The sequence below is a fragment of the Hippichthys cyanospilos genome, chromosome 5 (genome assembly GCF_059441005.1).
Source record: "Hippichthys cyanospilos isolate Australia breed blue-spotted pipefish chromosome 5, RoL_Hcya_1.0, whole genome shotgun sequence".
Taxonomy (NCBI): Eukaryota; Metazoa; Chordata; class Actinopteri; order Syngnathiformes; family Syngnathidae; genus Hippichthys; species Hippichthys cyanospilos.
The window spans coordinates 13,599,540-13,626,731 of NC_142373.1; the positions used below are offsets into that span (position 1 = coordinate 13,599,540).

The window sequence follows — 27,192 nt, forward strand, 5'->3', positions numbered from 1 at the left end:
TTTATGCTTCTTGGTATTGCAAAGGTTCAGTATCTACAGACAAGAAAGCGAGATAGAGGTGGCCGATAAATCTCTCTTCAAACTGAAGGCTTCCCTTATTGTAAACAATTTATGGACTTTAGAGAAACTGTTGCTGAGGAACATGTTTGGACAAACTCCTTACGAGGAATTTACGCTTCCAAGAAGACAGTAAACTTGTTAGTGACGTCACAAGTATTATTTGAAACCGATAATGCGGATGATTAGAGCGCACCAATTAAAAGCTTGCTCATTCAGGCAAAAGGTGAATGAGTCTACATGCATTGAGCGCTTCTTCACATGTCAATAAAAAGCCGTGTGCAATAAGGAAACTGACCCATTTGCACCATCTGGTCGCAGAAGCATACAAAACCTTGACATTATTCAGTAGGTACATTCTCATTCAATAGATACATGCTTGTATCTATTCAGCCTTTCATATTGTACAGTTTGCACTTTTTTTGTTTTGTTTTCTTGCAAGGCATAATCAATAACCAGCTAAGGAGGGAAATGAAAAACGCTGAGTAAGGGTGAGATGTTATCTTACTTAGGGACCAAAACGTGATCTTATGAAACTCCAGACTCAGGACTTTGGGATTTGTTGCTTAAAACACACTCTTCACAACCTAAATCTCCATTTTTTTTTCATAACTGCTTGGTCATGCAGTATGACAGATCTGCTGAGTGCCTCAGCGTGCAGAACAGTTTTGCATCGTAACAGGAGAGATTTGCAAGGGTTACGATCGATAAACCACTAGATAGCGGAAAAAACTATTGCATTTCTGCAGTTTTTATTAAATTTTATTTGAAATTCAGAAATTCATTTTTTTATTCAAGCAATTTCAGTAGAGTAACATAAATTGGCTTAGTTAACGTTTTGATGCAATGTTAAATCCTCTTTTCAACTGACTTTAGGACATGAAAATGAAAAAACAAAAACAGAATGTGAAACAAAAGACGCTCAATTAAAATATCACAATTTTGCTGAGTTAACTCAATTCCAAAAGTGCTTAAATATATCCACTTTTTTTTTTTTTTTTAGATCAGTGGTTCTTTTTGCACGAAAAAACGACTTCAGAGTGTAGTATGTAATGCTTGCATCATAATGTAATGCTGGCAATTTGTTAGCCTGCGTGTTACCAATTCTATGTTAATTATGGTCTGTAATGAGGCAAGATGAATGATTTAAGAATTATAAAAGCTTATCTTGATGCTCCAGAAGCTCATTTTACGATTTCATTCCTCAAGGAGACAATTCGTTACATTAAACGACAAATTAAACATTTATGAGGTCATGTTTCTCAAGTTTACGATCGTCATTATATCATGGACTTTTACTTCCAACGTGTCAAAAACGAATTCATTTTCATATATGCAGCTGAAAGTAGATATGCTGTTAAACATATAAAAATTGAAAATACTGATGCTATTCTCTGCCCGACCAGTGACATCATCAAAGTATTTTTTTTTCCAACCCAGACAGAAACACTTAAATCACTGTTAAGTCTTCACCAAGAAAAAAAAACCTGAACAAAGGAGATTATGTGGGAGGAATGCACGAACCAGACTAAGGCCAAGAATCCAACACTAATGTACCTTAAATAAAATAGTCAACGCACCCTTTGGAATTGAAGGTCCTTTATTTTCGGTGCCTCTTGCATTACAAACAGCTCCCTCAATTTTTTTTCTTATGGAGTGATTCATACACAAAAAAATATTTGATTGAATGAAACACACATGTAGACAGAAAGTGTCAGGCTCATGCATATAACTGAAATCACCAGAACAATTTGCTAGTACATAATATAAAAACATTTAAAAACATTTTTTTTGCACTTATATAGATTCTGTTACCAACATTGAAAGTATGTTAGCAGACTTTTTGTCATGATTCTCAAAGAGCTTACAGAAAGCTGCAATAAAAGTTGAATGAAATGAAATGAAAAACCGAGCTCCGTACTTAAGGCGAGTTTGCACATTGTTGCGCAACTTGGACACTCCCTGCAAAAATTGGCCTTGCTTTCAACTGCACCTGGTGTGGCTCACCAAAATGTCTCCTACACCACACCATAACCAAGACTAGCTTATATTTCATAGTTGAGTGGCTGTCACAGAAATAAAACAGTCAAAAAGTGGTTCTTCACCTTGCTGAGATACTTTCGCCATTTCCCCCGATAAAGCTCATTACCCTCCTGTTATGTTATTGGGTCAAATTGAACGCATTCACTGCCGAGGACGTTTACATTTTGTAGCATGGACTCTCAATAGTTTGCTTCGGTTGACGTGTATTTTAGGATTGGCTTTTAAGTAGAAGATCAAAATTAGGCAGTATTTCTGGTTGCTTATATCCTCCAGTCTATCATTTGTTCCTTCTCTATATTACATTTGTTTTTAGTCTCTTATCTTTTCACCCATTGGAGCTACCCTTCCAAGTCCTAGTGTCTTCATTAAATGACATCCTGGCCTTTCCAATCATGTCAATGTGTTTGTGTGAGATGCATGCAATTGATTTTGCTGTTGAATAGAAAGTCACAGAAGGATATCTTGATTGAACATGATCGTGTGGGTCTTGAAAGATTTGCCAAAATAGTTTGAATGCTAAAAAAAAATGTGATTGTACTTTCACCCGAAAATATTTGCTATTCCTGAGAAACGGGACATAACAAGAGGGTGAAAATACAGTACGAAAAAACTTGCACACAGGCATGTACTTCAGTTGTAAAAACTACCACACTTGCACATTCGGCGAAAGCCAAGATAAACATGGCCTACATTCAGATTTTCAGACCTTCTACCTCACAGAGAGAATTCCCGAACATAAGTTTTGCACTTTTTTCCAGCCACACCCCAAACCTGTGGACTTCAGTCTTGTGCGAAACAAAATGTCCTGTCAAGACATTAGCTGTAATGACTGCTGTCAATCATGTAAAGTGCTGACATAACAACAATCACAAATGGGGGAGCGAGTCCCTCTCGATGAACTGCGACACAACAAATACCAATGAGCTGGTTATAATAACAGATACCAGTAAAATTACAATATGTGTGTGTGTATATTTGCACTTATCCATGCTTTTTATTTGTTACCTGATGCAAAAATAGTGGTTAGGAATGCTTGAAAAGACAATGGTGGATTTCCCTCTATTCTTTCGCACCACGTGTATGAACCTTGACTTTGGTAAATGAGAGCTATTGCTGCACCTGCAGAGGGTTTTTTTTTCTTGACCCCCCACCCCCCCACCCCACCTATGTCTACATACAATACTCATGCTGTAATGCTGACACATTCTCCTGAATAAAGATAGTCCGTAGCCCTTTATCCACCAAGAAAACAAAGTACAATTAGAGATCCCACTATTGCTAACACAGGACGATGACTAAAAGCTACTGAAGCACCAAAGATGTCACTGCGACACTGAAACCCCCGTTAGGTTTCATTCTTGGATCAATGCAAACTACTCAATGTTTGATTAAAAAAAAATTCTAAAATATTAACTCATTCAATCCCACAAACTTTTTTTTTAATAGAAATTCAGACGTTCAAGCGGAGGTACCTATTTATGCTTTTTCTTTTTTTAACGATGGGCGTCTACAAAAAAAAATAGTAAAAAGTTTTTGGGATTGAATGAATTAACATTTAATTGTTTTGTTATATTAAAAAGTATAAAAGAAATAAAGGCCCTAGCATTTTTCCTGCCCATGTAAAAACAGTATCATAGTTCTTTTATTAATGATATACATTTTGTTTTTATACCCCCGCCCCCCCAAAAAAAATATAAAAATAAAACTCCCATCACTTTTTTTGCACCCAAATATGCAGCAAGTTACACGGACCCATTTTGGGTGTAGCAAAGCGACGACCATAACAGGAGGGGAGGTCGGGAAAACCTCTGCTTTGTCTCAAGTTGAACTTTGGATGAGTACTCAACTGTCAGCTCTGTCCTCAGTGCTAAAGCTTCATCTGCAAGCTTTGACACTCAACTGGTTACATGCGAGACGTTAGTAACGCTGGAGGAGACACATATACCAAGGTAGATGGATATGCCAAGGATGGCCCGTGTGAAAGGCAGTTAGACTACGTTAGCGGGTGTGGGGGGGTCGTTGGTCTCCGCCTTCCGCTCCGGCGAGCAGCAGAGGAACAGGCGACGTCCCAGACTCTTGAAGGCAAAGTAGAAGTACATGACGTGGCCCGTGCCCACGAACGACACCGAGATGATGACCAGCAATCCGAAGGCCTCCGGGTTGGGCGCCAGGATCACCATGATGAAATGCAGCAGGTCCAAGAGGTAATTCATGGAGTTCTGGACGCCATTGATCACGCCTCGCTCTGACTCGATCACGTTCTCTTGGATCAGCTGAGTCACCGTCAGGTCAAAGGACCACAGGCCTGGAAGGGAATAAAGCGGCTCACATCAAAATCAGAACGGCGTCGCTTTACAATGAGATTCCATCTCGTGGGACGGAAATTGCGTTATTATTGGCATCAAGGGTTGAACGTTATTGCTCTAACATGCGGTACGGTCACCAGGAATGTGCGTACACTGACGCACAGCTATCATGTGACGGTTGACATTTATTGCTATAGAAGAGCAGAGCTGTCACTTTGGAGTGAACCATTTTTGACTGGCAATTTGCATTAATGCAATTTGCTGGTGCATTTGAACTTACTTGTAGGCGTAATTCTAAAAACAGCATTTTTTCACATAATGCCAGCGGGTGTTTTACATGTACATCCGCATACCGATGGCATTATGCTGAAAAGCCAGAATAAAACCATTGAAACTACAAATAAACAATATATACCTAATTTTTAGCATTTATATAATGTAGGTCAAATACTAAGAAAACCTTTTGTTTATAACTTGCACATGATCAAGTCATACATATTATGAAAAAATATGTTTTCATTTAGCCCCCAGTTATGTTTGAATTTATTTGCAAGTAGGTTTGAACATACAGTATTTGCGACGGAGTATTGGCTTGCACATTTGCATATGCTTTTGGAATCACAGGGAAAAAATGCTATGGCCAATATGGCCAAGTCAATTCCCTGTGACATTAAGGGAAACCACGTTTAGCATTTAGCCTCCAACTATGCATTTAAGTGTTTGAATGAGTTTGCCTGTCAAAAATGTTTACTCTCCACTGCTAGCGTCACCATTCTGTGCAATCATTTCAAGTGTGGATAAAGCCTTGAACTTGTGCCGGTTTTACCCAGATTAAAAAAAAAAAAGGTTAAAAAAGGCAAAATTTTAAAGGCATGACAGTCAAAGAAGATAAAGTACTGTTACTTACCGACCCTAGCAGCAATGACACCGGCAAACAGCAAGCTAACAGACATGTAGGACTTCAGACTGGGTATCTCTTCAGTCGGCGCGCTCGTGGCCGTCACGTTCCCACCGGCGAGGACGCCGACGAGGTGCTCCGCATCTTGCAGCGTCTTCTCCCCGACCAGGTGAGAGTAGATGTCCTGGAAGGGTGAAACGCTGAGATCCAAGGGGCTCCCGGGAGCGAAGACTGACGAGACGCACAGCATGAGGCAAGACAGCTGCGCCACGCCGGAGATGAAGCCCGTCCGGATCAGGCCGCACTTCTTTCTGACCCAGGTGAAGGCCACCGTGCCGCAGATGCCCGACACGGCCGAGGCGCCCATCAGGAGGCTGAGGATGGAGCCGTTGAGGCCCTGCGTGTAGGCGTAGCCGGTGGTGATGCAGTCGAATCCCAGCACGGTCATGTAGAGGAAGGCCAGGGACATGCCGGCGAAGAAGATGCTCTGGTTGTAATACGCCTTCCAGCCGGCCTTCAAGGTGCGCAGCGGTTCGGACACTTGGTAGCAGCAGCCTCGCTTTTTGGGGGTCTCGCTCTTGACCGCTGCTGAGGTTGCGTTCATCAGGGGTTGAGAGGACTCTTCTGGACTTTGGCCTGTCTCGGAATCTGCAAAACAAATCTTGGGATCACCACGGGCGACGTATGACCTGTTCGACCTCATTCGCGATGGGATTGAGTGATACGTTTTTTCAAGGTGCGTGAACATGTCTCATGGGACTTGGGGAGTTTTTTTGAGCATGTACGTTAGGGCTGCAGACTAAAAGTAATTGATTTTGTTTGTTTTTTTCTTCAATGGATCTGAATTGGAGAAGAACTATGGTTCCGACATTTCAAAAGGCACGCAGATTCATGGTTTGGTTACAATTTTGAGTTTTACTTAGTCACGGTTGGGCTGGTAGCTATCTCAGAGGACTTCTACTTTGTCTTCAGCTAACCTAATCTGACTTGTACACATAGAAAACCAGCCACCTTAGCTTTTACACATAGCGAAACAGCCACCTTAGCTATCGGAAATAGCAAATTGCCAAGTGGTTCCATCAATCACACCCTCACTGGTAATTCCTGGGCTTGTATTTTGACAAGCTCCTACTGGGGAACCCGTCTCAAATAAGTCAAAACTCATTTTGCACGAAGAGAAATCCCCAATAGCTCAATGGCTGCTCGTATGCCCTGGTCAAACGTATCTTTGACGTCCGTAGCCATCAGCAGTAGCAAATGAGATACCTTTAACAAGGCTGAGTTGTTTGAGCTCTTGCTCGTGCTTTTCCTTCTGCCCGGCTTTGACGGCCAGCGCCGGCGTCTTCTGATAGACCTTCCAAAGCAGCATGTACTCCAGAAACATGGAGAAGAGGTTCCATCCCGAGATGAAGCCGCAGCCGATGAAGTGCGAGCCGAAGGCCATGATCTGGCCAACCAGCATCGGGGCCAGGATGTTGGTCAGCTGATCGATAATCCGCACCGTGGCGTTCATATCTGGGGCGCGAGGGAAAGGTTTATTGTACTCCGTTTCTAGATGTTCCATTTTGATTACTCGCATGTAGAGCATTCCGAACGAAAGAACAAAGTCCAAGGGACGCGATAAGGGATCACGTGAAGCCGACATTTACGAGCGGAAAGACCAACCTGCCAACTTGCTGCTGTCCTGGCCTGCCACAACCACAACCCAGTCCCTCTGGATGGTGATGGACATGGCCGTACTGGCCAGGTTGGCCATGTTGGCGATGCTGATCACCAGAATGTAGCACGTTGTCTGGAAAAGAGGGAAGGACGCTCTGCATCATTTTCAATCAGAGTAACACACTACCTATACAGTACCTTTGTATTGGGGTGGGTTAGGGGTTGTGTGTGTACAATTGCGTTTTGTGTCTCCAATTGCTTGCTAACGAGGCGATGAAGTCAGCAAAGCTAAAGTGGCATTTAATTTTATAAGGTAATTTTTGACTCATTTGCAGCATCCTGTCTGAGGAAAATTGAACCGGTTTGTAATAGGGAGGCGTGCAATTTTCAATTTTTACTTTCCAAACTTCAATATAGCTGAAAAGCAACAAATATACTTGTCAAATTGAGTCTGTTGGTGAATAAAAAGCGCACTTATGTTCAGTTCAAATGATTTTCTTTGTTTTGTTTCCGCGAATATTGACAAATTGGGGTCCTTGGAAAACTTGATTTCTGCAAGGGGTCCAAGACTTCAAAAAGTTTGAGAACCCCTACACACTGGGGAGATGATGCGTTTGTTAAAAAAATCATTGGAAGAATTCAGGTAGTTTGAATCTACTGTAATTGGATTCTCAACCTCTGTTATAGACGAATGTTGTTTGTATGCTGTAGACTTCGTTTACTGCCACCTATAGTATGGGAGAATATCGGCTGCCGCACCGAATAAAGTGCTGCAAAACGCGTGCTGACGAGATTCCGCAATTAACTTCGAATTCAGTTTTGTTTTTCTTCAGTTATTTTTTTTTTTTTTTCCCCCTGGTGTTAGGATAAAGTGATGGCTAAAAATGACTGTCACTGAATAAGTTTTAAAAAAGTTTGTTGCAGCCCTAGATTGAGTTTTCCTCCATGTACAGTACGTTGTACGGAGTGGTTGTTGTTAAGTGTTTTAAAGTTGTGTTGTGTACCACTTGACACAGCTGCTGCTGTCTGGTCAGAATAGCAACAGAAAAAAAACAAAAAAAAACGTCTACAGGCCTGGCCACATTTCACCATGTGTCATATGACCAGCCCTTCCATAAGACCCTCCCTAGCAGTCCAACAAGTGTAAACATGCCTCTGGCACTTGCAAGGCTGCTGATATTGTTGTTGCTTTGCTTATGATGAGCTATTGTTATTTTAAAAAAAAAAGAAAATCTTAGTTATTAATTACTTGTTTGGCCAATGACTGCTTTTACATGCACAAATGGAAGAGTTCATTGATATTTTTTTTTAAAAAGTCAAACGATAATAGCGACGTGGAAGTCCATATCAATTAGTCAGTAACAATCAGGTCAGGCTGCTGTACTTGAGGTGAAAGGGCAAAAGAAACGCTTCTGGTAATTTGGGCGTCTTACCAGTAGCCATCCGTTATAGACTTCCACCAGCTGCTCTTTGAATCGGAACACCACCATGAGGATAATCCCGCACACCATGACACAACTGTTCTGGGCGATCAGTGATAGCTGTGCCACTGCGGATGCACAAAAAAAAAAAAAAAATATTTGAAAACATTTTTTGAGATTTTAGAGAACTTGACTTGCAGTAGAAAACTATAAGGAGATATTTTCTTAAGCTTTCATTTCACTTTGACATTTTGAAGAGAGCTCCTTGAACTCTTTATTTAGAATTGTACAAAGATGTATCTATGGAAGGGGGGGATACTATAATAATAAAATGTACAAAATTCTTTGTACATGGATAGAGAATGTTAAAATAATCAGACAAAATATTAGACCTGTCAACGTTAATGGATTTAATCAACAAATAATCGATTTTCGAATTGACAACTATTTCAATAATCATAATTGTTTTCCCAAGTGTAAAAACTGTCAATTGTCCAAATCTTCAAATTGGCCTGTCTGCAGTCATTATTTCAAGTTCTTTAATCTGTCATGGAAGCAGACTGATGATGTTTTGTGTTTTATCAAAATAAGATATTTGCAAAAATCTGCTTTTACTTTGGAAAACGATGACCAAACTAAATAAATCTGTTTCAAAACATTGGGTGGGTACATCAGTGTCTCATGTGCCACAGATTAATGGTTACTTTGTTGTTTTAGATTTTTTTTTTTTTCCCACAAAACAATACAAAACAGTAACGGAACAAAATTGGTTTTGCATTACACTTTGATGCTAACTGAGATTTTATCCGATTTTTCGATTAATCGATAAAAAATTTCTTTTGTCACATGAATGAAAAGCATGTTGGAATTTGGAACTGGTTATCAGCCAGAATCTCACCTTTTAACCTTTTGAATATCACAATGACATGTCAAATGTGCGAGACGCTTTTGACATTTTAACCCGACTATACGAGACATAATTGATTTTCCTAATAATGAACTCATTCACTGCCATTGACTTTCCTTCCATTCATAGTTATAGAAGTCAAATTTCCTTTAAAAAGGCCATCAATTTATTAACAGCAAAGTATAACAAAGGCAATGATCACAAAACTATGATATGAACCAAACTGTGTTTTTTTGAGAAGCATTCCAAACAATTCATAGGCTCACCTTTGAGTCTAGGATTTCTGTCCACCCAGTCGCCAATGATGGCCCCGAGCAGGAGCACAGATCCGGCCACCACCAGGCCGTACACGGCTGTCAGCAGCAAGCTGTTCCCGTACAGTTCCACCAGAAACACGGCCACGGCGAAGTTCCACATGCGGTCGCCCTGACAGTTGAAAGGGTGGCAAAGTGTCTTCTGAATAGCTTGTATACAAAAACATACGTGATATGAAACAATCTAGTTTTGTTAGCAGGCTTTTCTGAAATTTCTCATTTAAAAAAAAATGCACATGCTTTTCTAAACACTTATAATGTAGCCACGTATTCATTTTCAAGAGCTTAGCTTATCCGAGATGTATAGAAAGTTTTCCAATTATTGTGAGACCTAATCGTTGTCCTCACATCCTACTGTGAGACACCATATTTATTCATTTGTGTCCCTCCTAAAAGACATTTGTTCTGGTCTGTATTGGTTGACTTATCTAAGCTCCTGAGTAACTCTACTAAGTCCTAGTGTGCTCAGTTGAGGACATCCTGGCCTTTCCAACGTTTTGGGTGGAATATAACGCAATAAAATTAGGTGTCTTGCTAAGACAAAATGACACAACAGTGGACACAAATGAATAGGCGGGTCTCTGGCGGATATAAATAAAAAAGTTCATGACTATATTTAATGTATACATATATCGGGCATTTTTAAACAAATACAAACCTTAGTGTCTTCAATTGACCTAAATGTGAACTTTTGGTGTAAGACATTGCATGGTTGCCAGGCAATAGTTACAAACAATATCACATTTTCATTGGTTTACTTACCCAAGTTGACAGTGCATGTCCCAAATAGATCAAGAATTTGGCTGAAGTGAAGAAATCTTGAAAGTATTCTGTAAGACGATGGGGGGAAAAAGATTTATATGCATGCAAGAAATTCGTTGAGAAGGACACAAAAAAACAATAATTTTCCACATACCACAGCATGTTTTTCTGGCTCGAGAATTTTCCATGTTTAAAACGAGGTTTGGAAGTAAACGTAAAAACCTTTTTTCCTGACGTTACTGAGCTCGGCAACAATAAGACCAAATAAAGGACCAACAAAATTAATGCAGCCGACGTATCTTCTTCACGTTTTTCCTCCTCTCCAAACTTAGCTATCACTGTAGCTGAAGTCGGAGAGAAATGCTAAAATTAGAGGCCGATCGACCTGGAAAATTTAGCCGAAAGCTGTTCGCTTTCTCGTCTTGTTGTCTCCCCAAACGTCACTGTGCTGTGAGCGCCTCTCTTACTCCGCGACTGCTGTGTTTACGTCCAGCTCGGATTTAAGCCTTCTCCACCCCCACCCTATCCCAACCCTTCTCTCGGTATCACGTGACTTGCCTTCGGCCTGTGTGTCACGTGACTGGACCATGACGCTGCTCTCCTATTTCAATCAATAAGAATAATGGAGTTTAAGTTCTCTGAACAGAAAATACTCGTGATGAAAGTTTTTCATGAACGCATCATCCAACGTCTCGAGTCAAACTCAAAGTGAGATCATGCTCATCTGCAGTGGGTCCTTGTGAGGAGTTCGTGCATGTTAACCCAACAAATTGAAAGATTTTTTTTTTTTTAATGACCTCCCTAGTCTTATTTATCTATACAATTTTGTGCCAATAGAAAGAACTGGTTATTTTCCTCACTTTCCAGGAGGCACTGCAATGTGACATTAAATGGGATGTGATCATGTGATCAAACCTAAACAACCTCCTTTTGTGTATTTGCTGACATGTTGTACCCTAAAACAGGCAGTTTTCTAATTTTACGTCTTCTAAAAATGCTACTGAGTTGACTTATTTTTTATTGAGTTCTGGGGTGATTTTTAAATATTCAGGGTGATAAAAAAAAAGATGTGATAAAAGGTTATTTGAATGTCTCTTCCATAACAAGGCTGTCCCTGATACCAGCTGGCGTTAATTCAAAGATGAGGATTACTATTAAGCGTATACTTGACCAAGTGAGGCAAAAATCCACATCACTTAGCAGGAAAACAAATAGTTGCTATTTGCGCAATGTTATTCAAGGTTTTTCCAAAAGTGTTTGGCTCCAGATCCAAGTTCAAGTTGAATTTAAGCCTCAACATAAAAATAATAATAAAACGTTAGTTTTTATTTTTTGAATGGGTAATATGTTTCTTGTTTTTCCATACAAAATACAACAATGAATGCAACTGGTATAACAGGACTGTCAAAAAATGCCCTAATGGAGACTGAGCAGAAAATTTGCATAAAGCCACTGGTCAAACTGGGCCAACTACGTGACCGAGCATGCTCTTGGTGGCCAGAGTCAGCAATCCATCCTGACTTGCATTGTATCGCTGTCAAAAACACACGGACACACCCTTAAACCCAATGTATAGAAGGATTAGGTGTGTTGGCCAAACCACAGCCAACACAGCCATTGCATTGCCGTGTGCATGGCAACGAGTTAAACGTGAAAAAGATCATGCTCAAAAATGTTCCAGCTGTTTCGAAGAAGCAACGAGGTAAACATTAGACAGCTGATCGGGATCGATACATTGTGTCCAGCTCACTACGCAAAGCTCACACAGCTGTTTGGGTGACATAGTGCAGCTCCCAAGGGTCATTCCTGTGTGTCCACCAGACTATTGTTTATTTTATTTTATTTTTTCGTACAAATTGCACAAGACTGCTCAAAACCTGACGGTAAACTAAAAATCTGTAGAATTCCCTGAAATGCTAATTAAGTTAACTCAGTTAGGTTAAAATTTGGGTAGGTTTTTTTTTTATATCACAATTTTCATAGGCTTGCTGGTGCCTATCCCAGCTGGATTTGAACTGGTTTCCAGCCAATTGCAGGGCACATGGAGATGAACAATCATTCACACACATTCACAGCTAAGGACAATTTATTTAAAGTATTTCCAATACACCTGCCATAAATTCTATCACAATTCCATTGTTTTTTAAGCCTTTGGACTGAACATCGAATTGAAGTGATATATTTTTTTTTAATTCGTTATTGTAAGCTTTTAAGCATGTTCTACCATTACATTTGCAGCAATTAATGTGATATTTTGACTATCTAATATCTAAATCTATCCCTCTATCTATCAAGTCTATCTCTGAACCAAATCAACTCTAATCAACCAAACCTGGGGAGTCAAAAAAATAGTTCCCAAATAGTAAAGAATGAGACGAAAAGTTTCTATTTAGAATCGAAATGTGCAGAACGTTGCCTGTGATTCCATGTTGATAAATTGTATATACTGCTCTCTTGTGGCCAAAAGAACACAGCGCAGTTTCGTTCGTGGAGACTGTTCACATCTGGACCTGCTCAACACATTTCTTTAATTTGTTAACTTTGAATGTATGTTTTTAGACAGTAATGTTAGTCTCATTATTATTGTGACAAATTTCTACTTTCCTATTGCTACCGTTCTCTAAGATAGGATTATTAACACGTTCGCTATTATAAATATATATTTGTGTCTGTGTCTATAATAACGTATTATTATTATTATTATTATTATTATTATTATTATTATTATTATTATTATTATTGCTGTTGTTGTATAAGTGCGGCGTAAAGCTTTCGGGCGCATTGCTCCCAAGTACTTCCGGTTCCGGGTCACTTGGAGGCTAGCAAAGCAAAGTTTCTTGATGAAAACAATCCGAAGAGGAGAGTCTTCATCATGCCTGCCGCTGTGATGATGGAAGAAAATTTTGACAAACTTTTAGAGCAATGTGAAGCTCAAGAGCTTGAGGTATGTCACGAAAAATATCAGTCTTTTCATTCATGTGTGTTGTATCTCCGCTGATGCTTTTTAGCGTCGAACTGCAAATAACTTGGCCATGGGCTCACAAAGTTAACAGCTGTGGATAATAAAATGCACACGGTTTTAATACGTTTTTGTTGAAACTATCGCTTTTACTGCTTTTACATCTTGTGTGTTAGCTTAGCAGGAATTGGCCAGCTCGGAGGCTAGTGGTATAGTTCTGAAGGCGGATCAACCTAAATCGTCGGCAGCATTTTTACCAATTTAATAATTGAATGCGCGTGTCCATGTTTTACAGATTGTTCCATACTTGTCAACGTCAGTTGATTGGTTGTGTACGGCATTGTAATTGTTTTCTAGTTAGCCAGCCAGCCACCAGGGGGCGTGTGCATTTTAAGTCTCTTTAAAATCTCTAAATATTAGTGTGCTCTTAAGTGGAGCATCGGCATTGTGTCAAAATATTTGCATAGTTTATATTTGCATGGTATTGATGCAAACTTTGTCCCCCATACTAACCAACCAACCATGTCAAGTTTTATTTATATATTTATTTAAATTGTTTTTAATTCTAACAGGCTCCAGGAGGCATTACAACTCCTCAAGTTTATGCACAGCTTCTGGCACTTTATTTACTACATAATGATATGTAAGTTACATATGTTATTAAAATAAAAAAAAACAAAAAACAAAGATGTAATATGTTTTTTTTCACTGACTTGTTCTGTTGATTGTACAGGAATAATGCCAGGTATCTTTGGAAGCGGATTCCACAGGCAATAAAAGCGGTAAACTTTCCATCCGTTTCACCAAACAAAGTTTATTTGAGACAATTTAGTGTATACACTGTTTCTTTTAAATGATGCAAACATATTACGCATTTGAGAGTTGTTATTGTGGAATTCACTGTATAATATTACCAGTTCTTACTCTGTGTTTTTTTTTTTTTTGTATTTGACATCCATTCTCTGATTTTAAAACAAAAAAGATTAGTCAAAAGTTACTCAAAAGTCAACCTTTGAGTAGTTTTTCTTTGTTATTTATACTGAGTATACCTTTACTGTCAATTAATTAATCGGAATGAATACTATATCATTTTTCAGAAGTAGACTTAATAAAATACTGTGACTGATTGTCATTATTAATGATAATTTATTATTCTACATTAATGAAACATTAAAAAAAAAGAGAGAAAATGCCTGACAAAATAAACAGCAGACTTGCAGGTGTTCACTTATGATTCCATACAAACAAATCATTAAAAAAGAAAGAGAGAAAAGGGTACAAAAATGTAAAATACTTAAGTGATGTAATCAACTTAAAATACGGAACTCAGGTTCATTCAGAAATTTGCTTCATGCTTATTGGTCAATTTGCAATGGTGATAAAATTAAAAGTTATTTTTTTCTCGTTCATTGTACTCAGGCAAATCCTGAATTAGCAGCAATTTGGACAGTTGGCCAGCACATTTGGCAACGAGACTTCCCTGGGATCTACACTTCGATTGCGGCTTATCAATGGTCAGAAAATATTCTCCCGGTAATGGAGGCCCTTCAAGGTACGTCTTGAATCATAGCATTAGGAAAATGTCAACATCACATTTTATGACATCACAAAAAATTCATTTGTGTGCTATTGGAAGTTACACATTCGCTGTCCTACCTGAACTTAATATTTTTGTATTCAGAATGTGAATCATATGAGAAAACCCACCCAAGCATGGGGCAAACATTTTAGCTACACGTGAGTGGAACTTGTAACCCAGAACATTTGACTGTGAAGCAGCCATGGTTAACACGTGCATACACCATGTTACCTTTGTAAAGCTGACCAAATAGTGTAATGTGACTTTACGCCAGCAGGGAGCAGCACTTGAACACTACTTCTAGCTAACTTGGAAGCTGGGTTTAAATTGGAAATAAACAGTTATTTGAATCCATCGTTGTACACCAACACCATTTTAATTTCACAATTCCCAAGCAGACAAAGCACAAAATGAAAAGGTTTATTTTATCATTTGATTTTTTTTATCCACTCATGTATTTATCTTTTCTTTGGAACATTTGCGTCATATGACGTGCACTTGTGCAAGCGTTTTAATAATAGCGTCTCAGTCATGTTTATGGTGCCTCCTCGTGTTGATGTCCCTGAGGTGTGTAGAAGCAGACGTACAGTTTGTCACAGGGCACTTCGTGGAACTTGTGTGATAATAATTGACGGTCGGAGTGTTGGCGGATGTGAACCGAAAAACTTGACTATGAAATTATGAGTTGCGCTGTATGCTTGTTTCTTAGATTATTAATGATTCAATGTGATCTGCTTCAGGTTTAAAAAGAAAAGAAAAACAATGAATTTAATTTTAATGTAATCATTAGTTTAAAAAAAAAATAAAAACTTTTTAATCCTTTTTTGGGCACAGCAGCCGTTTTCGTACGATAGTCTAAACAGGCATAATGTCTGAAAGCGTTCATACCAGCCTTTGATTAAATTTTAACGTCCTCCTAAATTTCTCTAAAATCCTGAAAATTTGTGCCTGTTTAGGACTTAACAAAATTTACTGTGCCTAGTAAAGGGTTAAGTTCTTTCATAATATTGTAAATTTGGAAATGAAGTGTAACCGTGGTTTTGTGGTGTGTTCAAATGAGTTGAAATGACCCTTGAAATTCTGTTCAGCACAATTGATTATCTGGTGATGTTTTTCAGTAACTATATTTATTATTACTGTTGGACCGTTGGTGAGAGTGTCTAATTCAGAAAGTTTCTGCTGCTGAAATGCACAGGAACTGTCTTTGAACAGGATTATCCATCATAGCCAGCCTAAAAAAATATCCACAGTCATTTGTTTAATGTCACTTGTTTGCGTCAATTCACTTCTTTCTTGACAATCACACCATGTTTTTGTGGTTCAATAAATTAATACAGCACAGTATCCTGCATGTGGAGTGACAAATTCAAACAAACAGCTAGTTTTTCCATTGCAGTGAGTCAACTGGTGTGCAATGGTGTAACAAACAAAAACAGGAAGAAAGCAACTTGCTTTGCACAGTGTACACAGTCGCATGTTTTGCTTTATTTGATGTCAGTCACATGCACCTGTTTATTTTCCTGTCCGTCCACCATGTCCACCTTTCACTTTGGATGCCGCACAGCCAACTGGGACATGTGACACATGCTGCAATAGGGAGGTGGGCGGGGGTGGGGGCATTTCTGTGAAAAGTTCCCCGGCCCAGCGAGCAAGCAGGCAGGAATGTGCGCTTTGGTTGGTCAGATCAAATGTCACCAGCTGTAAGAGAAGCGGTATAAAGGACAGCACCGCAAGTTCACCGGCCAGAGTAGATTTAGAAGTGACCCAGTAGCAGAACACTCCCAAGGATAACAGAGCGTCTTCACAACCCTTTCCCTCACTGACCAACAAAGAAGTTGGACGTTTCCTTTCCATCATGGACCTCCAGAGGACCGGATCCTTGGTTCGCCCACCGAGCCCCATGGATAGCCTGGAGAAGCAACTGAGCTGCCCCATCTGCCTGGACATGTTCACCAAGCCCGTGGTCATCCTGCCCTGTCAGCACAACCTGTGCCGCAGTTGCGCCAGCGACCTCTACGACTCGCGCAATCCCTATCGTTTCTCCGGCGGCGTCTTCCGCTGCCCCACCTGCAGGTTCGAGGTGGTGCTGGACCGCCACGGCGTCCACGGGCTGCAGCGGAACCTGCTGGTGGAGAACATCATCGACATCTACAAGCAGCAGCAAGAAGTGAGCGGCAACGGCAACACGGAAACCTCCCTCAAGCCCAAAGAGTCCAAAGAGCCCAAGTGCCAGGAGCACGAAGATGAGAGAATCAACATCTACTGCAAAACCTGCCAGACCCCCACGTGCTCCATGTGCAAAGTCTTCGGGCAGCACAAAGACTGTGAGGTGGCACCGTTGGAGAGCGTCTACCAGAGCCAAAAGGGAGAACTGAGCAACGCCATCGACAGCCTGGTGGCCAGCAACGGACGCCTGCAGTCCCTGCTCATCCAGATGGAAGACGCTTGTCGCGCCGTCCAGGAAAACGCCCAGCGCGCCAAGCAGGGCCTCGCAGAGCGCTTCGACCTTCTCTACGCCGTCTTGGAAGAGAGAAAGACCATGCTCCTGGAGCAGATAGGCAAAGAGCAAGACCAGAAGGTGGCCACGCTTCGGGCGCTGTCCCAGCGTTATGGCGAGCGGCTCCAGGCTAGCACCGACCTGACCGATTCGGCCGTCAGGGCGCTGGAGCAGAGCGGCGCCGCCGAGTTCCTGGTGGCGGCAAAGGGCCTCATCACACAGACCAAAGACGCGGCCAAAGGCTCCATGGGCGAAGAGCGTCCCGAGCCGGGCTTCGAGAAGATGGATCACTTCGCCGTGTCGACGGAGCACGTCGAAGCCGTGCTGTCAAAAATGGACTTTGGCTCAGATGACGAAGATGATTTTGATGATGCGGAGGAAGAGGAGGAATAATGACAAAAAGAAGGGACGGTGGACTTATGTGCTTGTGAAGGTGTTCTGAGAAGAGTATGGCAGGGACTCGTGGAGGTTCATGATGTGAAGTTAGGGAGAGATGTGGGCTAGCGTCACTTGCCAGCAGTACTTTCAGTGCAATATTTCACATCGATGTTGAAAACGTAACTTTCCTTTTTATACTTTTGTACTTCTGAACCACTTGAATGTTGGTGTTAAGAGGAGATGTCAAGTTTAGAATGTCTTTCATCTGTTGAGTTTATTTAACATGTAGCCAATGGTTATAGATCTTTGCAATCTCTCACTTTGTCTTGGTTTACTTACATGGACTTGAATGGAACCCGAAATAAAGCTGCATGACATGAAATTCTGACCCGTCTTTATTGTTTAGTTCTAAGATCGGGATTCAGGGACGCTAATTCCACAGGCGTCCATTGTTCTTCTGAAGTCTTGCGATCTGAACGTGTCCGCAGTGCTCCTGCATAGCTCTGGGCTGCATTTAAAAATAAAGGCATTGCTATGTCCTGCCTGCTTTGCCTTTGCCGGTGAAAAGCGGCTGCTATTTTTAAGAGGTGATAGGGTGAGAAGTGATAGCTGCCCTAGAATAGACTGCCAGAGAAGGACACGCCAGGCCCCCCCCCCCCTCCCCCGATGAAAACGCCGTTTCTCCACGTCGACATCTTTTCTCAGCACGCTTCAGCCGGTGCGTCAGAAAGGGTGCACCAAGGCTGACCGTTGCAGTTGCCGCTCTCGTCATCGCCCCGGGGTCGAGAGACTGCGATAAAAATACATGTCTGCTTGGCGACTGTGTTACAGAAAGCCCCTTGAGATGACCTGCTTGGCTTCGTTGCCCAGCCGTTCTCGTCGCTTTCCAATGCGTGGTCTCAAAATGGTTCGAGAGTGGTTTCGTGAATAAACCTTATGTCCTTTTGTTGGTCAAAATGACCTGGTTTTAAAAAGAGCGTGAACCTTAAGATAATTGTTAATTTAATTTAATCTCTTTTTACTTTTATATTTCCTTTACATGGATACAAGTGTTAGCACGAGTGTTGTAGTCAAGACCAAACCGCCCAAACGCAAAATATTATTGAGAGAATATTGAGAACATGACAAGACCGAGACTTTTTTGACCTCGACTGGGACAATACCAAGACTTTAGAAGGTCAAGACTGAGACAGGACCAGGACTTTAGGCGGTCAAGACAGAAACATGACCAAGACTTTAGTAGGCCAAGACAGACAAGACAAAGACTTATGAGGTCCAGATCGAGACAAGATCAAGACGTTTGGAATTTGAGACCGGGCCAATCCAAGCCTTTTGGAGTCCGATACCAGGATACACGACCGAGACTTTTTGAGGTCAAGACGGAGACAAGACCAACACTTTCGGAGGTCAAGACAGACAAAAGACCTAGAGCTTTGGAGGTCAGGGCAGAGACAATTGCAAGACTATTTTAGGAGGTCAAGACAGAGAAAAGACTTTTGAATCTGTTATTGAGTGCCTGGAAATTAAACAAAAAATCAAAATATGTCTTTTGGATTGAATGGGTTAAGCATTTGTGAGACATTAAAACAAACACTAATCGTCAGATGCCGCAACACAAACTGTATGACACCATGATCAGAAGCCATCAAGTCTTGACAGCAAAACTGCGTGTAGACAGGAAGTCCGTTGGATGGAAGTATGGGAAGAAAAAGAGTCTTGACAAATCTTGGGACTTCTCCTCCCAGCTGTCTTTTCTCATCCCACGATGTTATTGTCACGGCTGCTGGCCGCCGCGCTCGACGCAAGTGGCCTGTTGATACACATAAGCAAGGTTGCTAGGATATGAAAAATGCGGGGCCGCAACCCTGAGCTGCTGGAGCCCCAGCGCATTTCGTCCCTGCGGCCCCCTTCGCACTTGACTCTTATCTTCCAAACAACGGGAGGCCCAAGCAACAATATCTTGAGCGCCTTTGACATCTTACAGACGCCATCGTAGGGACAGCAAACTGGCGGCCTATGGGCCGATCATACCCTCAAATCATTAAAAAAAAAAAGTTTCCTGTACCACAGTGAACCACTTAAACACACCATGAGCTATAGATGAAAAATCCAAATGCCTGCTGTATTTTCCAATGGAATGGAAATGTGTCAATACTTGTTTGGTTGCCAATACAATTAAGTTGTCGTGATTTCATTCTGCCTTGTCATTATAATGACAATTTATCGAACTGGGCTTGCCAGACTCTTTTGTCCACTGATGTCATCGCGCTCGATTTTTTAAAATTTTTTATTTTCCTTCCCAGAGAGCACGCGACAAAGGGCCTACGCACTTGTGGCGCAGGCGTACACTTCCATCACCGCCGAAGATTTCGCTGCCTTTGTGGGCTACACGGTGGAAGAGGCCGTCAAAGGTAATTTAAGACAACATGATATCATTTATTAGGGTATGAACCATATGGATTTTTTTAAACCCGTGGCAGAAAAAATCTGCAGATTTCCAGTTAAGTAGTGGGTTAATTTAAAAAATATACAATGAATAAAATACCATTTATTTCCTCTCAATGCATTTCAATAGGTGCCAATTATATGGAAATTTTCACTATTCACGGGACAGCCTGGTACCTCTTCCCCACAAATCAACAGTAATTGTGTTCGGAATAAAAAATGTTTAAAAAACAATTTTCCGTTCACAGAATGCGTAGTGCAATTAACTCATTCAATCCCAAAGTCATATTTGTATCTTTTTTTTTTTTTTTTTGAGTCCAGACATTCAATGTTTGGATTTACATGTAATAAATAATGACCCCAGTGTATACAACTGCTGTCAATGGTGAGGGTACATAAAGGGTAAGATAATCGGCCATTTGTCTGATTATTTTTGGCCGATGCTTGAAGGGCCATGATTTAATCGGTCAGGCCATACTACTTCCTAATTTGTGGAGACGTGTAAAGACGTGAGGGTTGTCTGACGTGGCTTTTTATGTTTGCCTGCAGGTGTGTTGAGTCAGGGCTGGCAAGCCGACCCCACGACCAGAATGGTTATGCCCAAAAAGCCAGGTAGGTGGCACAGTCGCAACTTTCCGTCTTCGTCCGTCGCTCATTCCTTCGGTCCTGACAGACTGGCAACTTCTGGTTGAATGAAATTTTTCATGTTTTGTATTATGTCACTTTTAGGAAGATGCCAACTATAGTTGGATTAAAAACTAGGTTTTAATGACGCCTTCTGAGTGTTTCCAAACTTAATGCAGCTTGAGGCTTTGTTGGTGTGCTTACGCTGTCCACCGCCAGGGCTACCGGAAGTAGCATTCTAATCTTTGTCTTAATTTCTGTGCACCAATTAAAACCGCACAACTCCTGCACGCATGTTGGTCATCAAACGCACGTTACCGCTACCCACTAAATGACTTGAAAAATCAAAATCTGTCGTCTTGCGATAAACGTAAAGCGACAGAGTGCTGCCGGTTGGAGGCAACTCATTCACCTCGGCGTTGTTAGCAAGACGCGGGCGACGCGAGATCATTTGCCGATGTTGACAGCAGAGTTAAAACACGCGGGGCGAGTTAAAACGGGAGCCATGTAAGAGACGGATGACTCGATGCTCCTCCTGTGCGCAGATCCTCCCCCCGTTTCGTCGGTTCCTAATGAGCAGCAGTTGGCCAGACTCACCGACTACGTGGCTTTCCTGGAGAACTGATAACCGCAACAACCCTTTGCAACCACTTTTCCTTCCATTTTTTTGTGCAGACTCATTTCCGTACTTGAATCTTTTTGCGATTAAACGAACCAAAATATGCTCAGGTGTGATTTATTATTTATTTTTGCATATATATATATATATATATATATATATATATATATATATATATATATATATATAATGTATATATATATATATATATATATATGTATATCTCTCCATCCATCCAGCCATCTTCTACCGCTGTCCTCCGTGGTTGGGTTGTGGTGACAGCAGCTTGAGCAAGGAAGCCCAGACTTCCCTCTCCCAATAATAAAAAAATATATATATTTTTTTTTTCAATCAGGTACCGCGTAACTAGCTTATACCCTTTTTGTTTGAAAATTCTGTGTTTGATTTATTAAACTTTAGAACTACATTTGAAGTGATATCTCTGGCTTATATGCCAAAAAATGCGCATCCGTGCACAACTATATTCCAGACAAGTCAATATAAACACAATTTAGCAAGAAGTTGCTCCCTGTTCCAATATATTTGCTTTTAATTTGAAAGGAAAACATCCCTTAAAGAATCATTAATTCAGATTTGCGAAGACCCCATAAAGGCCTTCACATACCCCACTTGAGAAATACTGATTTATTATATAAGTCCAATCTCTGAAATTCACCAGTGATGGTAGCTTCCACTCAAAATAACTGAATTCTTGAATTCCGTCTTTGGGGACTTGAGACTTTTCAATGTGCAGGACTTTTTTTTTTTTTTCAACTTTCCATACGTATATTCACGATGTAACGTGCGTTGCCCTTTCTCCCATTTCTCCCAGTGTTTCTTTTGACATTTGCAAAATGCAATCGATCTATACATAGTGCTATGTTTATGTGCATGTGTAGTGAGTCATGTCGTGCGGCCATGTGGGCCTTCTTGACAGTGCACATGCCAGCGGCAGTGTGAGCGTGAGAAGTTACCTGACTCCCCGCTGGCCTTGGAAGAGGTCTGCCAGGACTAAATTTGCTTTCTTGGGACACGTGCGCACCAGCGGATAAACATATTGGACCGGATGACATGAGGAAGCTGAACTTTAACCGTTGGGTTTCGTATTCTCCTTATTCAATTTTTTTTTTTTCTAACCTGCGGGGGTGAAGTCATGCATCAAAAACGTGAGCTCAAATTATGAAATAATGACTGCAAGTTGAAAGTATTTTTTCCAGTCATGATCTAATCTCACTTTTTGTTTAAAGGTTTTGGATCATAAAAACAAAGTAATATGTTTTGTGTATGTGTGAGAAGGACTGAAACGAATGCACAGCCCATAAAATGGTGCAGGTACGTTCTTCGTTCCCTATGTGCACCTGTCAGCCATTAAAGTTGATGGCACTATGTAAAGCTACAGTACGTGGCCAACCACGTGTCAAATGTTTAACATTACATTTATGACATTAAGGTGCGCTATAATGAAGTTGGGAAGCTTGTTGACTGTCTGGCAGCCATGTGTCAGTGGTTACTTTTGCCATATTATGTTTCAAATCATTGAGTAAGATGGCCTGAGGAGCCACGGCTGCAGCTTATAGATGGAGACGTGGCTCGGCGAGGGGCGGGGCTCAACATTTGACTCCGCCCACACTGAGTATAAGCGCCTTTAATTTATTTTTCTTTTTTGTGTTGAATAATGATGATGTTTATGGCGTCACTAACGTTAATATTTTTAAAAACACATTACCGAGCGTTGGAAATTACAAATATCGTTGTCAATCAGTTGGGGCAGAGCGAAAATTAGAGTTTGACGAAAGTGGGGGAAATAACCATTTTGAAATGCATTCTGCGCGAATAAGGTAGAACCGCGTGTTCAGGGGCCCTGAAAACTCTGGAGCCTGTTGATGCTGTGTAGGCCCCTGAGTTCAAAGGATGTGATCAAAAGAAGAAATGACTGGTTGGCTTGCAGTGCCACATATTGCCAGCAGAGAGCGCACTCCCTGACTAGTCGAGGTCAGTGTTTGGGTGCCGCGAGTCGGTAGCTTGTTATTGTTGACTAAAGCGTTTAAAAATAATTCATGTCATCAGGAGACGGTGCATTATCGAAGCTTCCAAGAAAAAAAGAGCAAGAAAAAAAGGCATCAAACCATCGAGAATCCCAAGGTTAGAGTCAAACGTTTACGTCCAGCCCATGTTGACGTGTGTTTTGTTGCATCGATGCAGGCAGTTGGGAAACAGCGAGCGTTAGTTTTGGAAAATGTTTTTTGTTGTTTGTTTTGGGGTGCGTGTCTATGCGAGGGTTGACTGTTGAGCAACCAAAGGTCAGTGACAACAAAACAACAACACATTTTGAGCATCTGTAAACCAACTGTAAACCAAAAGTAAGTTTTACTTTTGGGATAATGAAATGTGTTTCAATTGGTGGATGCAATGGCAAGGTCATCTGAAAGACAAGCTCGACTTGGGGTTCCGCAGGTGGCAGCTGTTTCTGTAGCTAGTAACCTGATGCACGCAAACTAATAGACGCATTATCAAGTTCATTCAAATCTAGTGGGTCAATGTTGTCAATGTTTGTTTTGAAATGAAGACTCGATTCATGGTGCGTCCAGAATAACTTCCTTGGATAACTTCCTTCCTCACAGTAGAAGAGAAGGTTTGGCAGCAAAACGATGCTTCCAACGAAATTAGGCCAAAAAGCTGATTTGGGATTCAGGATCCGAGGGAACAAAAATGACCAAAATATACGGAAATTTTGACTTCAAAATAAAACTTTTTTTTTTTCAGGACTTTTATCAAAATAAACTGCAAAACATAAACTCTGGTTTGCATCTAGACAGGAGGATGAATATGAAAGGTGTCAATTGCCGAGTAGTTTTTTTTTAATTTATTTATTGCTGAATGAGTCACTGTCCTGTGAATAGTGACTGCGTTTGGTCACCTCACCTATTTCAGAAAGAAGATGACGTCTACTTGCTAACATAACACTGAATGCGTATTACACTGTAAGTCGAAAGAGAAGCAGTAGAGGGCAGTCTTGTGCACTTATTGGCGTCATGTGCATGGCCACAAATGAAACAAAAACAAAAATATTGGCTTTACAAAAATATTAGTAATGGATATAAATCCTTTCGAGCAGCAGACTTGAATAAGGGGTATTGTAAGAAGAAAAAACACAGAAAGATGTCACAAAAATGAATCCAAAATATTTGTGGAAATGTACACAAATATTAGAAAATGTAAAACCCTGAGAAAAAAATACAATACTGTATGAGATTTAAAAAAAGAAGAAAAGCTATCAGAAACCCTTTTGTGAAAATATGTCTGGAGATGAACATGAAAATGGTAAAATCATAGAGACTTTTGTGAAATATCAGATTTCAAAAAACAAATTTACCAATAAGTAGAAATAGATGTACTTTGACAAGAAAATAAGTATTATACAATTTAAAAAAGGAGATGGTTAAAAATAAATAAAATACAAAACATTATCATAAAATCTAATCTAATAAACTCTAAAATCTATTGCATATTACAGAAAAGTACACAAATATAAAATAAAAAAAGGTTCAGAAAACATAAATACACAATGTTATATTAAAAAAATGATCTATTACAAGCATCTCAGAAAAAAAACATTTGGGGAGACGTACAAATAATAATGAACATGTCAAATAAAATTGAGTTCTTCTAAATAAATCTACAAGAAAATCATCAAATTTTAGAAATAAATACCCAAATGTTAACCAATCAAAAAGGGGTATTATGAAACAAAGTACTAAAAAACTAAATATACAACAACAATATACAATTTTATATATTTATGTTAGGGATAAAGAAGAGAAAAATGTGATCGTCTTAAACGAAACAGGATTCCAGTAAAATAAAAATACATAATTTGAAAAAAGAAAATATCAAAGTCCTGTACGCTGCCTTCGGTGATAAAATCACCACCTACTTGTACTTTTTATAATTAATTAAAGGATGCATCTTTAGTTTGATGTTTTCATCAAAAACAGGATTTATGGAAAAACATCCCATTGCTTTTTTTTTTTTCTGTTTTGGGCGTGCATTTGTTTCATGTGACGCTCTCACATCCACACAGTGAAAATGTTTCCATGTGGGAAACACGGTGAGTCATGAGCGTGAGACGACGGAGGACGTGGGAGACTCCCAACAAAGTGCAGATGAGAAAAAGATGGAGTCTGTCAGAGACGGGGAAAGTGCTCCAAGGGTCCGCTAGGAGCCAAAGTAAAGTGGTGGGAGGGAGGAAGCCTGCACCAAACTTTGCAGAGTCTTTACTCTTCAGTCAAGGGAGACAGTCTTGACTCAGTCCTGTTGGCCGCTAACTGTGGACAGCGAACTGAAATGGCCGCATCATCACAATCTGCCGTCTAGACTCTGCAAACTCGGCATCGGCCGGCGTGCTTTTGTTGGGCGCTTGTCTTGCCGATGTCACCAGCGGGTTAAACAACTCGAGTCTTAGGAGTCTTGGCCCAGTGACTGAAGGCTTGGAGGTACTCTTTGTGTTTGTGTAGCTCGGTTGAAAAAGAATGTGATCCGCATTTTCTATGCCTTATCTACCCATTTATATTGTTTACTGTCCAAGTCAAGCTAACGGCTGAAAAAAGTAACAGCTGAATTGACTCATCCCCGACGTCAACAACTCTACATTGTCCTGAAATGAAAGCTGATTATGCTATTTAGGGATGTTTATTAAAACTGAATTATGCTGATGTTGTATTGTTGGCAGCAATTCGCAAAACTTTCAATTACCGTGTTTTCCACACTATAAGGCGCATCGAAAAGCCTTAATTTGTTTAAAAAGCTGATGGTGCGCCTTATAATCAGGTGTGCCTTATATACAGATCAATATCGAGATTGAGATTCGTAGATGGGGAACTGATAAAGGAAGCTTTACCTGTTTGTGTGTTTACAGTTGAACAAGGTTGGTCATATTGACATTGAGTTATTATGCTAATGAGACTTAAGAGTTATTATTTGAATTGTTATTACTTTGAGTATTACTATATTGTGATTGAAAGAATTTTAAAATATGTGATTAATTGAGGGTGCGCCTTATAATCCGGTGCGCCTTATATATGGAAAACATTTTTAGATATGTGATTAATTGAGGGTGCGCCTTATAATCCGGTGCGCCTTATACTGCAGAAAATACGGTAGGTTAGCAGCTAGCAAAGCTAGCAGTGATGAGCAGCACAAAATGCTAGCAGCACTTAATTGTCCCATATAGACTGATGAGAGCCATCAGGTGATTTTTCAAAGGCACTAGAAGAAATGTAAGTGAGCCGATGACATGGTGATCACTGGGTATACAGGGGAATTGACTCACTTCGTCTCATAGACCAAATGGGACGGGTATTTGTCTAAAATCTCACTCATTTCTATATAAGCAACTCCCTGTAGTCTGCTGGTATGCACAGTTTAAATAAAGGTTCAAAAAAAGTTGATGATCTCAAAATGAAAACTTTCTTGACTAATTCAGTGCTGTTCAAGCTCCATTGATGGCCATATAAATCAAAAATCCATCTTCACTGGCTCGGCAGTGAAAGAGTTAAGTGGAAGTGTGTTTCAGACTACCTGAAAATTTCTTTCAGTAGGTCATAGCACAATATTCCATTGCTACAGCTCGAGTCGGGTGTTGTTTGTTGTGTTGCTATACTGTAGTGGTGGCTTCTCAGAAAAAAAAACTGACTTTCATTTCATGCCAGGGTCCATGACAATTTT

General features: G+C 40.4%; 3 protein-coding genes across 3 annotated transcripts; 2 read left to right on the plus strand and 1 right to left on the minus strand.

Moving 5' to 3' along the window:
- Positions 1-1,639: 1,639 nt before the first annotated feature.
- On the minus strand, positions 1,640-10,833 carry slc40a1 (solute carrier family 40 member 1). Its single transcript, XM_088415454.1, has 8 exons — positions 10,522-10,833; positions 10,368-10,435; positions 9,558-9,717; positions 8,397-8,512; positions 6,970-7,096; positions 6,571-6,819; positions 5,314-5,952; positions 1,640-4,405 (listed from the first exon to the last, which is right to left on the minus strand). The coding sequence occupies exons 1-8, from the start codon at positions 10,553-10,555 to the stop codon at positions 4,089-4,091; spliced, it is 1,710 nt and encodes a 569-aa protein (XP_088271580.1). The 5' UTR covers positions 10,556-10,833; the 3' UTR covers positions 1,640-4,088.
- Positions 10,834-13,163: 2,330 nt separating this feature from the next.
- Positions 13,164-21,573, plus strand: cops8 (COP9 signalosome subunit 8). Its single transcript, XM_088415511.1, has 7 exons — positions 13,164-13,311; positions 13,899-13,969; positions 14,060-14,108; positions 14,746-14,878; positions 20,084-20,191; positions 20,775-20,837; positions 21,395-21,573. The coding sequence occupies exons 1-7, from the start codon at positions 13,240-13,242 to the stop codon at positions 21,472-21,474; spliced, it is 576 nt and encodes a 191-aa protein (XP_088271637.1). The 5' UTR covers positions 13,164-13,239; the 3' UTR covers positions 21,475-21,573.
- trim63b (tripartite motif containing 63b) lies at positions 16,104-18,162 on the plus strand. The gene has a single exon (XM_088415298.1). It carries the CDS (start codon positions 16,761-16,763, stop codon positions 17,793-17,795), a length of 1,035 nt encoding a protein of 344 aa, XP_088271424.1. The 5' UTR covers positions 16,104-16,760; the 3' UTR covers positions 17,796-18,162.
- Positions 21,574-27,192: the final 5,619 nt, after the last annotated feature.